Raw genomic sequence first — 18334 nt, forward strand, 5'->3', positions numbered from 1 at the left:
TTTACAGATGACAAAGCTGAGGAAACAGGGTTAAGTGGCTTGCCCAGGGTCACACAGCTAGTAAGTGTCTGAGGCTGGATCTGAACTCAGGTCTTCCTGACTTCAAGCCTGGCACTCTATCCACTGTACCACCTAGCAAGCTATATGTACTGAGGGATTCAGTCCTTTGTCACATCAGAAATTGACCTTGAAGTTGCTTGATTGCTGGTAACATTACAAGGACACATTAGTATGGGAGCCTAAATCAGGGAACCCTTGGGTAAGACCAGCTCACCAAGTTCTTGTATTTTCCAGGCTCAGATCTCAGGCCCTAATTTAACTTCCATTTCAACATAGTAGAAAAGCTATGTTTAAGTAAATCAGCTCACCAAAACATTTTCCCTTTCAATGTGTCTAGAGATGGTGATAGTGATGGTGATGATAGTGATGGTGCTGATGGTGATGGTGGTGGTGGTGGTGATGAGGAGGAAGATGATGGTGATGAGGAGGAGGATGATGGTGATGGTGATCCTGATGATGATGGTTTTCCATCTGTGTCTCCTTTTTTTTAGCTGCCCCTCCCCGATTGAAAGAGATGAGGAGCCAGGAATCAGCTGCTGGCTCAAAGCTGGTGCTTCGGTGTGAGACCAGCTCAGAGTACTCCTCTCTCAAGTTCAAGTGGTTCAAGAATGGGAGTGAATTAAGTCGGAAAAACAAACCACAAAATGTCAAGATACAAAAAAAGCCAGGGTGAGTATGCTGTATGCATCATAAGAAGATGTGCTCAGAAAGAGGAGGGAGGCGCCAAGCCACTGTGTAAAATGGCTTTAGTCAGGGCATAGAGGGTAGAGCCCCGAACTTCGAGACAGGAAGTCCTGAGTTCAATCCCTGCTCATTAGCCCTAGGACCACTGGCCTGTAACTTTGCCACTTGGGCCTCAGTTTTCTCATCAGTAAAGCAAGGTAGCCAGTCTCAATTGTCCCTTTCACCTCTCAATCTATGATCCCATATAATATACATATATACCCACACACATATGTATTCTTTGCATAAATCAATGTGTCACAAAACACTCAATAGAAAACAAGACTCTTTCCTTGTGTTGTCACTGAACCTCACATCCTCATTCATAGTCAATACTGTACATGGACAGCTGGTGGTACAGTAGATACAGCGCTGGGCCTGGAGGCAGGAAAACCTGAATTCTAATGCAGCCTCAAACACTTACTAGCTGTTTGACCCTGGGCTAGTCTGCCTCAATGTCATCGTCGGTAAGATGGAGATGATCAAAGCCTCCCTGACTTGTTGTGAGAATAAGATTAGATCACATTGGTCAAACATTTTGTAAACTCTAAAGCACTAGATGAATGCTAGCTGTTATCAGGATTGTTCTGCTCACTGAGAAAATTCAGGAAGAATTTCTTCTGGTGATCCTGATACCTCAAACCTTTTTTTTTTTTTCTTGTTAAAGAAAATGAATAGAAGGGATCTTTAGTGGCATCAGGAAGGGGTTCTCTTTGAGCTATCTGGTGACTGGCAGCATTGGAGATGGAAGTCTGCTCACCTAAAATGTGGGGGAGAAACGCAGGCATGCTGAGCTCAGGCTGACTGGGTGGGCATCATCAACACTTTGGGGTTAATTGGGGAGAATGCAGACTGGCACAGAGAACCTAGAGTTAGGAAAATCTGGGTTTAAATCCTGCCTCTGACATTTATCTGTTCTGTGACTCTGGGCAAGACATTTAAACTCTCTCATCCTTTGTTCACTCATCTGTAAAATGGGAAGGTTGTATTGGGACTCTAATGAGGGCATGTATGTTAAAGGCTATGCTAACATTAAAGAGCTGTAGAAGTGTGAGCTGTTATGATATAATGACAATAGTGATGATAACTGACCTTTTCTGAATACTGAAAATGTATTTCATTGCTTGGAATGCTTTATGTCATTCTCTATGTCTAGCCATAAAGGGAGATAAATTTTATTTATAAATTTAAGGGGAGACAAATATTTCTTTTGATGGTCCCATGATTGGATTAAGTTCACTCTATGCAAACAAATATTTCTGGTATTTTATGGTGGGGCTTAGAGTTGGAAAGTCCCAACTCTACTATCTGTGTGACCTTGTATGAGTCACTTCCCTTTAGTTTCTTCGTCTGTCAAAAGATGAGGGTCTGCCTAGATCATTTTCAAAGTCATTTCCAGCTCTAAGAATCTCTCCTCTTCCTTCTGATTACATTCAGTGCTATTCTTCCTCATTTTATGAGAAGTAAAAGAATAACTTTAGGTCTTCTCAAATGTTAGCGGCCAGTAGTCTTGGAGGAAGGGTAGGGGAGAGACAGAGACAGAGACAGAGATGGTGACACAAAGAGATAGATGACAGAAAGAGAAAAAAAGAGAGGAAGGGATGAAAGGAAAGACAAGGAAGAAGGGCCAGACAGGGAGGGATATCCCGTGGATCCCAGATTACAAGATGCAGGCTAACGAATGAGATCTCTGTGCAACCCATCATACTTACATGCACTTTGGTCCCCATCCCACAGGAAGTCAGAACTACGTATCAGTAAAGCTACGCTCGCCGACTCCGGGGAGTACGTGTGCAAAGTGACCAGTAAACTAGGCAATGACAGTGCCTATGCCAACATCACCATCGTGGAGTCAAATGGTAAGCGATGGAGGCGGCATTCTCTTTCTCTTATGGGTGTAGTGGAGATACCCAGATGAGGTTTTCAAATGCAGTGGCTGGCAGGGCATTGACTGACACGGCTGTGCTCCTGTTCCTTAAGAATCATAAGATGACATAGAACCAAAAGCAGAGTGTTTGCACGTACGTGTGTGTGTGCGTGTGTGTGTGCACGTGAGCTTTACATTTATAGTAAGATTGGACTGAACGGCTCCCTTTTTTCTGAGATGTGCCACATAGACATGGTTTGGACAACTTTATGAGTAACTATGCTTTACAATTCCTTAATTTCTTTTAAGAAATTCACAAGCATGGGGCAGCTAGGTGGCACAGTGAATAGAGCACCAGCCCTGGAATCAGGACGACCTGAATTCAAATCTGGCCTCAGACACTTGACACACTTACTAGCTGTGTGACTTTGGGCAAGTCACTTAACCCCAATTGCCCTGCCCTCCCCACTAAAGAAAAAAATAATTAAAGAAAAGAAAAAAAAAAAGAAATTCAGAAGTATTTCTTCTCTCACTCCCGTCTGCCTTACTCCCAATGGAATAAAGAAGAAAAACAAAAGCTTTGCACCAAAAATACCAAGCCAAGAAAACAAGCTCCCATAGTCATTGGCTCTATCCAAAACCATCTGTTGGATTTGGCATCCTGAGTCCTTCCCCTCTGTCAGGAGCTAGGTGGACTCATTCAACCCTGGTCCCCAAACTCAACTTAAGTACCCATTTCTACTTGAGGTGTTTTCTGAACCCCACCCCAAGCTGTTATTTGCCCTCTTCATTCAAATTACTTACATGCAAATGCATTCTGTCCCCCAGTAGATGGGGACCTCCTTGAGGGCAGGAGCTAGGACCAGTTTCATTTGTGTTGTTGTATCCCCAGCACCTTGTACAAAACCTGACTCAGAATGGGTGATAGATAAAATGCTGAAAAATTCATCGTCTCCATGACTATGAAGGGAAGCCATAGAGGCAAACATGTCCAGTGGTGATACATCAATCTGGTCTCCTTTAGGCAATAGGTGATGGAATAAAGATGGAGCTGGGAATAATTGGAGTTGGAAGAAAAAGTTGCAAAGAGGCACATGTAGATGTAATCTAGGGAATAACTTAAAAATTATCCATTTTGAAAAAGAAAGTGAGTTGCCTTAGAAAGACTAGGCTCTCCATTACCAAAGGCCTCCATTACCAGAGGCCTCCATTACCAGAGGCCTCTATGACCAGAGGCCTCCATTACCAGAGGCCTCTATGACCAGAGGCCTCCATTACCAGAGGCCTCCATTACCAGAGGCCTCCATTACCAGAGGCCTTCATTACCAGAGACTTCCATTACCAGAGGCCTCCAAGCAGGGGCTGGCTAGTCAGTAGGTGTGGATGTTGTTGGGGGATTCCTTGTTCATGAACCTTCTCCAAACCTTTGTTTTGAGGCCCTCAATATGTTATTGTTTGTTCCTGGCTACAGAGTTTCTAGGAAAAGAATTAGATGAGAGATGTAGAAAACACAGAGTCATTAAAATAGGGGAGCTGATTGGATGTGCATGATGTGGGCAGGCATATCTGTGTGATGCTGACAGGGCCTGGAGTCAAAACTGACCAGTAAACATGTACGGGGGGCTTGCTTTTTCATAATGGACGTCTTAACATTGACAACAAAAGAAAATCCTGTTAGCCTGTAACCGCTGAAGCCATGCTGGCTCTTTGAAAGCACATTTTGAAATATTTACCAACCCCCTCCCCCCCATTTAATGTTTCATCCATAATCCTATCATCCTGATCCTCACTCCCTCTCCAACCCCCACATCTAGAAGGACCAAGGTCTTAGTTGGCCCTGCATCGACATTCTCAGTAGCTCAGCACATCCATCCCCGCTTCCTTACTCATACAACTTATTGACGGCTCTGAGCTGTGTGTCCTGTGCTCTCATTGCAAATGATCTAGGAGTCTGGGGTGAGAGAGGGCTAGACCTCAGTTCAGACACTGCTTCAGATGCTTACTAGCTATGTGACCCTGGGCAAGTCACTTTGCTGATTTAAGCCTCAATTTCCTCACCTGTAAAGTAGGGACAGTGATAGCACCTGCCTCACAAGGTTGCTGCGAGGAACAAGGATGGTGACATTTACAAAGTACTTTGCAAACCTAAAATGCTAGATGAGTCACTTATCCCCATTGTGGGGCTGTTGGTAACTTCACAGGCTTGTATATCTAGAGCGGGGAGGGACCCCAGCAAATCTAGTTGGCTCAGTTTTAGAGATGAGAAGTCAGGGCCAGGCAGGATATGTGACCTGCCTAAAGTCACTCAGGCCAAAAGTGCCAGAAATGATATTTGACTTCAAATGAGAGGAATACAAGATCAGCACTTTTCTCTATACTATGGGACCACCCATAAGCTCCTTGAAGTCAGGGTCTCCTTCAAGCTCTTCATTTACCCTTTGATATGTACGTAAGGGCAGCTCCAAGGCTTTGACACTGGGAAAAGAGGCACAATCAGCTTTCACACAGTCAAGAAATTCTGTCTTTTTGAAAGATCCTCAAGGAAGAAATTTGCAACTATTTACCGACCTGCTAGTCAATATCTTCTAGGGTTTTACTGCTTAATATAGTTTAATGAGCACTTATTAATCCCCTACTAGGTGGCTAGGACTGTGCTAGAAGCTGAGGATCAGAAGACAAAACTAAAACAATTTCTACCCTCAAGAAGCTTCCATTTTGCCAGAGGAAGAGTCCACTGGCCATACAGCTGTGGGATTGATCCTGTGGGAACAGGTCATATAGAGCAGCTGTTTGAGTTTTGTATGTCTCTTTCTGTTGAGGATTATGATAAGAGAGAAGCCCAGAGTGACAGAATTTAAGATTTTAATGGGATCTCAGTGGTCATCTTGTCAAAGTCTTAGCTGAAAAAATTTCCACTATAATATAACCACCAAGCTCCTGCTTGAAGAGCTCGAAGGAGAAGGAACAGAACACTGAGGGCACTCATTCCACTTTGGGATGGCTATAATGGTCAGGGGATGGTAAATGGATGCTTGCCTCCTTCCAGTTTCCAACCATTGTTCCTGATCCTGCCCTCCAAGGAGGCCATGTTCAGCTGTGTAAGTCATGGCAGGTTTCAAGGACATCACAAGAAACAGAACAAGTCCAGGACTTTTCCACCTGGTAACCCTTTCAACATTTGAATCCAGCCGTCGTACCTACTCTGAGTCTTCTCTACAATAAGCACCCTCTGTTCCTTCGATTGATACTTACTGATGTGGATTCAAGTCCCTTCATTATTCAGATTGTCCTGATCCAATCAACTGCCTGCTTAAACAGTGGCCCTCTTAACTGGGCATAGTCCACCAGACCTAACCCAGGAAGAGCAGACTAAAGGAGGATGATAACCTCCTTATTCCAGGAAAGTTTAATTCTCTTAGGGCAGTTTAAGATTACACAGCATTCTTTTAATCTGCCTTATACTGCAGACTCTTGTAGAGCTTGCAGTCCATTAAAAACCCCAGATCTTTTTTTTCAGACAAACTACTGTCTAACAATGTCTCTCTGTCTTATCCTTATTCTTGGACCTACATAATACTTTGCATTTATGTCCACTAAATTTCATTCTCTTTGATTCAGCCCAATACTTTAGGCTTTTGAGATGGTTTCAGTCCTGACTGCCATCCTCTGTCTTAGCTATCCCTCCTAATGGTGTGCCATCTGCAAATTTGCTGAGCATATTCTCCATGTCATTATACCAGGCACTGATAAACAATGCTAAATAGCACAGAGTCAATCACAGACTCCCTTGAGCACTATCCTGGAGACCTCCTGTCAAGTTGGTGTTGAACCTCTAATGACTTCTCCTTGGCACTTGCCATTAAACAATCCAGAGTTTCTCTGGTTCCATTATTGTCTATTTCACATTCCTCCATCTTCTCCATAAAAATAGAATGAGATACTTTCTCAAAACTGTCCCCAAATTCTACGTAAACTAGATCGAAAAACATTTCCCTAATCGACCAGGTTAGTAACCCTATACAAAAAGAAAATAAGGTTAGTCTGTCATGACCCATTCTCACTGAAGTCATGTTAGCTCTTTGTAGGCACATTTCTAAATATTTACCAACCACCCATTTAATGCTCAATTCTAAAACTTTCCCAGGAACCCAAGTCAACAGCCTATGGGTTCCAGACTTTTCTTGTTCTCTTCTGTTTCTTTTTTAAAAGCAGTATGTGCAGGGGAGGGGAATACAGGGTGGAGGGGAGGTGGAAACAACAATACCTCCCCTTTTTGTCCATGATCTTTCAATTTTAACTGGCAGTGGCTCAACATTGACATTTTCCCATGCATTGAGTACACAAAGATCTAGTTCCTCTGGGCCAGATGAATTGAATTCATTACAGATAACTCAGCATTCTCTTATTATCGTCTTACTCCTACAGAGTAGCCCCTCCTGGTTGTCCATTTGTGTTCACTCATATCTTGTCCAAAGGTCATTTGCCCTAGCACAGAAAACAGAACCAAAAGGAAGTTTGAGCAGCTCTCCCTTCTCTCTGTTTTCAGTTATTGTCTTACTCACTCACACAGAGGTCTTATACCTTTTTTTGATTCATCTTTCTCCCTCAATATAGATTTTAAAACAGCAACAACTCAATTTTTGGGTTATCCTTAGCTTCTCCTGCCACAGCTCATTCTGAGATTTGGTAAGCCTGACATTGTTTTTATTTTTTTAATTCTAAATTATAATTTTAAAAAATCCTGAAATTTTTATAGGACTGTCCAATGTGCTATCCATTGTTAAGGGAACTTGCTTACATTTCTTTAAAAAATTTAAATTGGCTAAATAATTCCTTGAGTACCAACATCAATTTCTTTAGGAAAATGACCATTTTCCCTCCTAATTGGAATTGCTTCCTTTTTTGTCTTCAGAATCTTAATCTTGAAAGTTCTACTCCTCCTACCCCTGACTTCTTTAGAATTTTAGTCCATGATGTTTTCCATATCCTTCCTCTGGAGAGTGTTGAGATCCCTTCTTTTCAAATCTCTGATACACATCAGACTATGCCTGATTTTCTTCTTTATTGCAACTTCAGGAGGGAATGGTACCTTCTACTCAGGTTCCCATTTTCCACCTCAGCAGCCATTTTCTCCCTATTAGTGAGATTCAGTTTCAGCATAGAATGTCCTCTTATTGGTTCCTCCACTTGTTTTCGATGGAATCACTATGAATACAAGTCAAGGAGCATTAACTCACCTTCCTTTTCCAACCTTCTGGGTTCACAACCTGGGTGCCATCCTTGACTCCTGATTCTTCCTCATGCCTCCCTCCTGGCACACTTACGATCAGTTTCCAAGTCTTGCTGATACTTCATCTACAACATCTCACCATCCCTGTCCTGGTCTCCACTCACATGGCCTCAACCCTATCTCATGTTCTCATTGCCTCTCATCTAGGCTATCTCAGGAGCCTCCCAAATGGACTTTTTTCAGACCTCTCCTCACTTCAGTCTATCCTCCACACAGCTGCCAAAATAAAGGACCTAACTAAGAGATCTGACTACATTTGTTTCCTGCTCACAATGCCCCAGGAGTTCCCTCTCACTACTTGGATAAATTACAAATTCCTCTCTTGCTGAGCTTTGCAGACTTATTTCATATTGATCCCTTTCATGAGCTCCCAAGTGTAGCCACACATGCTAATTGTTTCTCATATTTCTATTTCATCTCCCCTCTCCATGTCTTTGCACAGATAGTCCGCCATGTCTGGAATATACTCCCTACTCGTGCATTTTAATTTCCAATCTTCCTCCAGTGCTCAACCCAAGGACCACCTCTTACATGAGGTCTGTCCTCCTCATCCTCGCCCTCCTCCTGCTCTAACCACTAGTGCCTCCTGGACTTCCCTTCTTTGTATTGGCTGTATATATATGTATATGTGTGTATTATATGTGTGTGCATATTTGTGCTTTCTTACATGTATACATCCCATTTCTCCTGATAGAGTGTAAGCTCCTAGAGGGCAGAGATTTTTTTTAAATTGTATTTTTATCTATAGAACATATCATGATAGACATTTACTGGGCATTTAATAATAACTAGTGAATGATTGATTTATTCTATAATGCCTGGGAATTCAAGTTGCATAAGATCAGATTAATCTCTGTATCAGAGCTATGGATTCACTTTATCTTGATAACAGACTGAGCTTCCCCGTACCGACTCAATTGGGAATGTAATCATAGCTGCTGTGGTTTGGGTGTGTCAGTCATGGGTCTGCCATTAATCATGGAAAACAAATGGCCTTATGCTCTGTGGGGGAATGCCCAGAGAGACAGAGAAACAAGACTGCGATAGGAAGAGCTGATGTCTTTTAGATCCTTATCCCCAGCATATTTACAGGCTTGTTTGTTGATAGGTATGAGTCTTCATTCTGGAACTACGAGTAGATTTCAGAGGTTTAGGTAGCTGAGAGCTTTATGGTGCTGTGTTCCTGTACCCTTTTGAAAAGGCTCATCCTAATTGGTTTCAGAGAAACCTCAGATGATTTGTATGAATTGATAGAGTGAAATGAGCAGAACCTGGAGAATGATGGATAGAATAACAAGTCTGTATAAAAATTTGAAAGATGCTGAAGCATGAATCTGCAAACCACATCTCCAGAGGACCGGGGATGAAATCTGCTCCCCACCTTCTGCAGAGAAGTGATAGAGTATAGAATGAGAGAGACATTTTTGGATGTTACCCAACTGGGAATTGTCTCTATTTCCACTGGGAGTGGGGAAGAAGTGAGGTGGAAGGGAGAGATAGTGATAGGGTTCCTAAAAATAATAAAAAGAGGAAGAAAAGTAAGAAAATGGGATCCTCAAGCAAATAAAAATTATACTAAGGAGAGAGTGGGAAATGGACAAGCAGGCCAGCTTTGAAAATAACATGTGGAATTGATTACCTGCTTAAAGGGAAAGGCAAGCTATATGTAACAGAGCTTTGGGGCTTCATGTTCAATTGACTTTTTCTGGTTGACTTCATGGAAATGCCAACTGGATTTGGTGCTTGTTCATTTTTTAGAATAGGGGTTCTTGATTTAAAAAAAAAGGTGACTTTTCCAAGTTGTTGGCACCAGAATGATGGCATCTTTTGTTTTCAGAAACTACAGAGAGCCCCATCATTCTTGTATATTCTAAGAACAATTTTAGAGGACTTGGGTGTACACACATCATGTAAAATTTGTCAATTTTAGCATGTAATACTCATGATAGAATCTTCAGAAACAAGCTGCTTGCCTCTGACCATTAGAAGTGCCCTTTCATAATGGGTTTGTGCCCAAACTGGAACATTTTCCCAGAATCCAGGCCTATTTGTATAACATTATTGAAATGTTGCAAACAGGCCCAGGTCCCTTCCCTTGCTTTCCTTTCCTTTCCTCAGTGTTCTTAGCATAAGTCTCTTGACTGCTGGCAGATGCTGATGGTGGTTCTCATTAATTCAACTTAATGAAAGGGCCACCCAGCACATATGAACACATTTCATTTTCCAAATTCCTCAGGGAACAGTGTGTTGCTGACAGAAAAAAAATTAAGAAGCCTGGGTTCATAAATACATTTTGCTTATTCTTGTAAGTAGAACTTAGATTTAGTGATTTACAATTTTGCTTTTGGCAGCATAGATGTATTTGCTAAAAGGAATGACAATCGCTATGTATTCAAACAGACTTTCTGCAGCAGGATCTTTATTAGCAAGATGAGAGTTTCTCATTAGCAAAATTGTTTTGGAACTAAGAAAATTGCAAGTCATGGCTGGTGATGATCATTTCTGAGTTTGCATTTTCCCAAGAAGTGCTGTGGACAGAATTTGCCTGGAGGCCCTGCTTTTGTACTATGAGCTTCAGAAGTAATTCTCCTGTCTTCTGGCTAGAAATCTCATTTTTGTTACAGAGCTGATGAGGATTGGGTATGCATTTATGCTTTAGAGGAATTAGGAAGTGCTTTTTTTTTCTGAGTATCTTTGGGCTATTAAAAAATAACATTCTTCTGATGATACACTGCCTGTGAGTCATGAATGCTGTAGTGTCCAAGGTGAGGATCTCTTAAAGAACAATGGAGAATGTGCATGGATGGTGTGCGCAGATGGCAGCACATTGTAAAATAGGATTTATACTGCAAAAGTCATGTGAAGGATGCATCAGAGACATGATTATCAAGGGGGTCGGGGTGGGGAGGAAGACCAGTGGCATACCAAGAAGGAGGGCTAAGGGATGTCCAACTTATGTATTCCCCTGGTATCTTCATGATGCCAAGGGGAAAGTGAGGCAGTCCACAAGTGTGTTGGGTGGACCCCCTTTGGTGATTTAAGAGAATAACTTGCATAGGATGGATGGTCTTGACAGGTTGTGAATCGCATTATTACAGGGAATATATACATTCATGAGATCATAGCTCTGTGATTTAGATCTTTTGCAGAGGTCAGTTTAAGGCAATTCTCTGTTCCTGATTTCTCTGTAATTACCTCCTCTTTATTTGAAAAATATTTGCTCTGAGATACAGGGTCAATAATTATCTTAGAAGGAGGATGATAATAGGCTTGAAACATTTGTTTTTTTTGTCTCCATGTTTGTGTTGAGAGCTCAGTGGTGAAATGAATGTGTCCTGCCCTGGAGTCAGGAAGACTCGAGTTTCAATCCAGTCTCAGAGACGTCATAGCTGAGCAACACAGGGCAAGTCACTTAACCTCTATTTGTCTCAGTTTCCTCAACTGTAAAATGGGGTGATAATAGCACCTAGCTCCCAAGGCTGTGAGAATCAAATGAGGAAAGTCCTTCCCACAGTATCTGGCACATAGTAGGCACTTGATGAATGCTTGTTCCCCTCCTTACTACTTCTGACATGGTTGCTGTATTCATTCACCCATTTATCAAATGACAAAAGCAATGGAACATTTATTGTCGACCTGAGTAAGATCCCCATGCTATATTCTTAGAGCTTGCTACTTTAGCCTCAGCTCAATATTGGCTATGTCTTTGATGGACAGAGAGTGGGAGTGCCTTCTCTTCTTAAAGGATGCTTGACTCAGAAAGCCAAATTTTTTTTAGACCAAAAAAGCCTCTGTTCTTTCTTGATGGCTGTTCGTTGTCTTTGCTTAGTTTTTAAAGTGTAAGAGAAGAAAGAAAATTACTTGACTATTCTTCAGAAATCCCACTGTAGATTTTCCCGGCTCTGAAGGGAGCAGATCTTAGTCCTTGCTACCTGAGGGAGCTCCCAAGACTTCTACAACAGTGAACTGCCCCTCTCTTGCTCTTGCTTTCATTGCTTATGTCGTGGAAGTCTTAGGCCTACTTTGGTGGATTCAGTGAAGTCTTGAGGAAAAATGTGCTGCCAACACTTGCATGGTCAGTGACCTTGATGCTTGAGGGATGTGTATCTACATTGACTGCTGGGCCCAAGGAACCAGCATTGTCTTGCCAAAAAGATATTCCCAGTGTCTGTTATATTCACAATGAGAGCTTACTCAATTCTGAATTGGGGTACTATGCACCTATTACATTTGAAATGAGGCACGTTACCATTTCTACTCTTATGGTATAAGCAAAAGAGCCATTGTGGCTCTTTTCAGCTGCTGGATGAATAGAGGAGCTGTCCTCTAAAAGACCATAGAAAGCCTGTGTGTATGTAACTCAGCGCTAGCCGGCTGGATGCAGCAGAGTGCAGCAGAGAGGGTGGTAGGCTCTGGAATCTCAATATTTGCATTGGCATCACACCTCTGCACTTAACTAGAACATGTGGCCTCAGCAAGTCACTTAGACCTTCTGGGCTACAGTTTCCTCAAAAAAGAGTTTGGACAGGATTATTTTTAAGCCTCCCCATCCCTAATTTATGCCGTTCTATGGTTTATATATGATAGAAAGCCTAATGATGACATAATTTCATGAATGTATATGTTTAAGTTAATTACCACTGTGGGAATTTCTAGATGGTTAGAAAAATCCACATCAGAAGGCCTTCTTGGCTAAATGGCATCCTTGACTTACTTAGACCGTGATTTGCAAATGAAAATCTTTGTAGTATTAGAAAGCATCCAGCTACGAGGTACCTTGGGCACTAATTCTTTTGATTTTGTTGATGTAGGAGTGTTTGTTAATGGTGTGTTTCTGCTATCCCAGACACAACTGTTTGGCCATCTGACCATAGATGCCTGAACTTTGGTCTATTTTCCTGACTCTACCAGGCAGTTTCCTGGACCTTTAGATAAATCTATATAACTGGAAAGACAGAGATTTGGTTCTGACATCCAAAGAAACTCTTTCCAGGGTATCTGAATGTAGTGCTAGTTAGACCACTAGTAACACTGCTCCCACCATCAACATGGCAGAAGCAAGAAGTCAAGATCAGGTTTTTTAGACTTGTGTGGCTCCCAAGAGTGCTTACCTCAATATTGCATATATGGACTCATGATCCCCTGAACCAAAGCTTTTATTTTACTCATCAGTGGAAGCTGATGTTATAGATAAGAGAGAAAATGTCTATGAGCCTATACTACTAGAAATTGATTTACTTTCCAATGTTCCCAACTTGGAAATGGCTTTCTTCCTTAAGAAACTGCAATTCTTCCATCGTCTGTGATGAGAAATCCTGCTGGCAGTGTTTTTGCCACCTTGACTATTCCAGTAGTGACGCTGACACATGACTCCTTCTCAAGGAGCAGGCCACATCTAGGCCACTTGTATGCTTTCATTGAACCAGATGAAAATGGTTTATTCTTCCCAGCAATCTTGACTTAATTCAACTCATTCTTGCTGTTCAAGAAAGAAGAAACCACCTAGAATCACGGTCCTATTTATATTTCTCCCTCTATGGAGTTCAAGTATTGGGTTCCCCCTTCTTGGGGGCATTTCTTTCCTCCTTCTCACATTGCTATTATTCACCAGCCTGGCTGTGGCTGGCATTTGATGGTGTGGCATAACATTTTGTTGACCTTTGTGTTTTGCAGAGACTATAACTAGCATGCCAGCATCTACTGAAAGGGCAAGCATGCCATCAGGTAAGTAAAGTCAGTCATCATCAAGCTTTATGCTTTGGATTGACCAATCTGCCTGTTGACTTTACCTCTACTAAACAGAAGCCTTTCTTTCTGCCTTCAGAGCTGTCCCCTCCTTTTCCTTTTCTTTATCTACTAACAACTTCAAGCATGTTCTGCCTGCTGGCTCCCACTTGGGCTTCAGTCTGGGGAAGAGTACCCACAATTGCTGATGTTTCTGGTCAAAACCTTAACTCTAAAACAAGTCTGAGAGGTAGGAGGATATCCATAAATAGTTTTAAAGATGTGGCCGCTGTCCCCTCTGTCTCCCTGATAGGACAGCACTTTCTGTTCAAACATACTTGAATAACAGGATCTTTGTAGATAGTATTGAAATCCACAACACTGGTGCTTTTTTAGCAATATCCTAGAGGCCAGGATACTATGATCTGGACAAACTTTTGGATGCTAAATTTGGCAATTATAATTAGGACGTGGTTCACAGGACATCCTCTGACCTATTGGCCAGGATCTAAACTGCACACTCAAGAACATATGATGGGCAACATGGTTGCTGTTGGTAAATGCCTCCATCTCAAAATCTTCAAAAGCAAGGATTTGGGCACCAGATATAGTAATTATAGCTGATTTCACAAGTTAAGAAGACTGAAGTTATATACAAGGAGGATCCTCATGAGTTATGGTTTGAGAACTAGTTCCTAGAGTTCTCATTCAGTGTCCCAATGCCAGCTGATTTCTGTCCACCCAGAAGAGTAAGCAAAGTAGGCTCATAGGCTTAGGACTTGGAATTTGATTAGAAGGATCCCTCATGGTAGTAACTCCACCTGAAATATTCAATCCTAAGAAGCTATGGACACTGATTCTATACAGCCACAGGGAGGAAAGACATAATGGACTGAAACTAGAAGAGGAAGAACTAGAAAGACACTTGGAAGGATGCATGGCACTTGAAGCCATAGGTTACAGGTGACAAAGCTTCTGGTCTAAGGGGACTGGAGACATAATTGGGTTCATTCCTCTCTCCCTAGAAATTTCTCAAGGAAGTAGATTACATCTGTTTTGCCTCCATCCCCTACTGCAGGGAGGCTGAAGTAACTCAGTATTCCAGCCTTAAGAACTCTGTGCAGCTGTGGAAACTTTGGGAATCTCCCAAAGTCAAGTGATAAGAGAATTCATGAGAAAAGCCAAAAGATCACAGTTTAAGAAAAAAATCTTGAATTAAAATGTACTCTACAAGCAGGAAAATAACATAGGAACAAAAAACCAAAACCAAATCACTAAAGCCTCCAAAACAAATAAAAGTACATTGTCAAATATTATAACATGGAGTCAAATAACCAATATTACCTCATAAATATGAGAATGTTGTGGACTTATCAGAGATCGTGGAAGATTATCAAGAAACCCTGGAATAGTTCAAAAGAGAACTTTCAGGAAAAATCAAGAATGGGTTTACGTAGAAATCAGAGTTCTCAATGCAGAAATAAAAACAAGCAAACAGAGTGAATATATATATGTGTGTGTGTGTATACATATACACACATACATATATGCACACATACATACACATATATTATGCACACATACATACACATATATTATGCACACATATACCCCCCACATATATGTGTATATAATATATATATTATATACACGTGTGTGTGTGTGTGTATGTACACATACATATCTACATGATAGCAAATTTTTTCTCAAAAAAATGGAAGTAGTGAGAGAGAAATAACTTTTGGAATGCAAAAAAAAAAAATATTACAGTGGAGGAACCAAATGACAAAAGAGAAATAAAAAAACAGCACTGTTAAGGAGACACATGAATTCTATATCTGACAAAATGTTGACCTTGGAGCCAGGGTATACGGAGATAATAATCATAGGAGAACACAATAAATTATTTTTTTAAAATCTCAATTATATCATTCAGGAAATAATGCAAAAAAAAAAACCCAACCCACCCTAAGCCCAAACGTCTATCCGGTACTTCTGAATAAAGACAACAAAGCAACAACAGAGAGAATCTACAGATTTCTACCAGAAAAAGAGAATATGATGCAAACTCCAAGATATGGAGTATTTACATTTAGTAATTTCAATGATAAACACATTTTTAGTTAGCCACATTTTATTTTATTTTATTTTGTTTTGTTTTGTTTTTAAATTTATTTAATATATGTAGTTTTCAGCATTGATTTTCACAAGAGTTTGAATTATAAATTTTTTCCCCATTTCTATGCTCCTCCCCACTCCACAATGGCGTATATTCTGGTTGCCCTGTTCCCCAGTCAGCCCTCCCTTCTGTCACCCCACTCCCCTCCCATCCCCTTTTTCCCTTTCTTGTAGGGCAAGATAAATTTCTATGCCCCATTGCCTGTGTATCTTATTTTCTAGTTGCATGGAAAAACTTTTTTTTTTTGTTTTTGAACATCTGTTTTTAAAACTTTGAGTTCCAAATTCTCTCCCCTCTTCCCTTCCGACCCACCCTCCCTAAGAAGTCAAGCAATTCAACATAAGCCACATGCGTATCATTATGTAAAACCCTTCCACATACTCAAGTTGTGAAAGACTAACTATATTTTGCTCCTTCCTAACCTACCCCCCTTTACTGAATTTTCTCCCTTGACCCTGTCCTATTTTGAAAGTGTTTGTTTTTGATTACCTCCTCCCCCATCTGCCCTCCCTTCTATCATCCCCCCTTTTTTATCTTCTTCCTCCTTCTTTCCTGTGGGGTAAGATACCCAATTGAGTGTGTATGGTATTCCCTCCTCCTCAGGTCAAATCTGATGAGAGCAAGATTCACTCATTCCCCCTCACCTGCCTTCTCTTGTCTTCCTACAGAACTGCTTTTTCTTGCCACTTTTATGTGAGATAATTTACCCCATTCTATCTCTCCCTTTCTCCCTCTCTCAATATATTCCTCTCTCATCCCTTAATTTGATTTTATTTCTTTTAGATATCTTCCCTTCATCTTCAACTCACCCTGTGCCCTCTCTCTCTCTCTCTCCATATACATATATATATATATATATATACACACACACACACACACACACACATATATACATACATACACACATATACATATACACACACACACACACACACACACACACACACACACACATATATATATATATATGCATTTTCCCTTCAGCTACCCTAATACTGAGGTCTCATGAATCATACACATCATCTTTCCATATAGGAATAGTTAGCCACATTTTAAATATGAAGGAAAGCCAATCGAAATCACTTAAGATTATTTTTCATTCCAAATAGATCTCCAGAGAAAATAGTATATTTTTACAAGCAAAAAAGCTCAAGCTACAATTTAAAGCAATATACCCTACAAATCTGATCAATGACCAAAAAAAATGGGTGTTTTGCAAGAGTGGCATTTTAGCATTCATGAAAAAAAGGAGAGAAGTGCATTGATTGGTCAGTTTTAAAATATCTTCAATCATCTGAAGCACAAGGAGTTAAACACATTTATGTAGAAAAGATGAATAAAATCAATTCTCATGTCTAAATTATTCTTTAAAAATAAGGATTCAGGTAAAGGTTAAAAGAAAGACCATATTGGACCTTATCAAGTGATTTTTTTTAAGGCTAAAACTTTAAATGAAATTTTATGAAAAGATAACCAAAGTGGAACCCTTTATTTGAACTTGGACTCCTAATCCCTGCTAAGTAAATTAGTGTTTTAAAGGGTATAACAAAATGGGAAATTGTACAAATGTGGAGAGGAGAGGGAGAGAAAGTAGAGGATATGTGTCCTATTAAAGAAAAATAGTCACTTTTCTATAGAAATTTAGAGTTAAATATACCAGATGTTTAAAGAGTAATTGATGCTGGTCATGCAGATTATCCCCCAAATTGACAGAAAAAAGATGACTTCAATGTCAGATAAAACAAATACAAAATTTGATTTGATCTTTTTTATCAATGGATAAAGTTGGCAAAATACCTTATTCAACTCCTTCTATGAGACAAATAAGTTCTAATGCCTGAACCAGGGAAAGACAAAGCAGAGAAAGAGAACAAAAGACCAATATCATTATGGAGTATTGTTGCAAAAAGTTGAGATAAAATATTAACTGAAGACTAGAGTAATATGTTTTTTAAGAAAATTATCCTGTGCATATTGGAATTATATGAGATATGAGGATGATTCATTATGGGAAACCAAGTAACATGATCATATTAAAATAAGACCCCAGCCTAAGCAATTATATAAGTCAATTCAGATAAAAAGCTTTTGAGAAAATCCAGCATCCATTTATGTTAAAAAAAAACCATAGGCCAAAAGGGTAATTGTTAATGTATAATTTTTAAAATTTTATGTCTTAAACCAAGCTGACTTTGTCTGCAGTAAACTGGAAGCTTTTACCATAAATATAGAACATAATTCTAGAAATGCTGGAGATAACAATAAGAGAAGGAAATTAAATACATAAACATAGACAAAAAGGAGATTTCTGTTAACTAATGATAAGATGATTTAGTTAGAAAAAACCCAGGGAATCAGTGAAGAGATTAGTTGGGCAATTAATAGCTTTGTAAAGTATCCAAATATAAAATAAATGCATAGAACCATCAATGTTTATTTATTGCAATACCAAAATGTATACGGAATTAATAAAAAGAGAAGTTTCATCAAA

The 18334-nt window shown here is 40.2% G+C and overlaps 1 protein-coding gene across 1 annotated transcript in view; it reads left to right on the forward strand.

Annotated features, from left to right (window-relative positions):
* The window catches only part of NRG1 (neuregulin 1), an 836141-nt gene that overhangs the window by 651119 nt on the left and 166688 nt on the right, over positions 1–18334 (forward strand). Inside the window, exons 2-4 of the mRNA XM_036764409.1 lie at positions 552–729; positions 2521–2642; positions 13614–13664. Coding sequence (XP_036620304.1) covers positions 552–729; positions 2521–2642; positions 13614–13664 — 351 coding nt within the window. The remainder of the gene's footprint in view (positions 1–551; positions 730–2520; positions 2643–13613; positions 13665–18334) is intronic.

This window comes from Trichosurus vulpecula, chromosome 6 (assembly GCF_011100635.1).
Source record: "Trichosurus vulpecula isolate mTriVul1 chromosome 6, mTriVul1.pri, whole genome shotgun sequence".
Lineage (NCBI taxonomy): Eukaryota > Metazoa > Chordata > Mammalia > Diprotodontia > Phalangeridae > Trichosurus > Trichosurus vulpecula.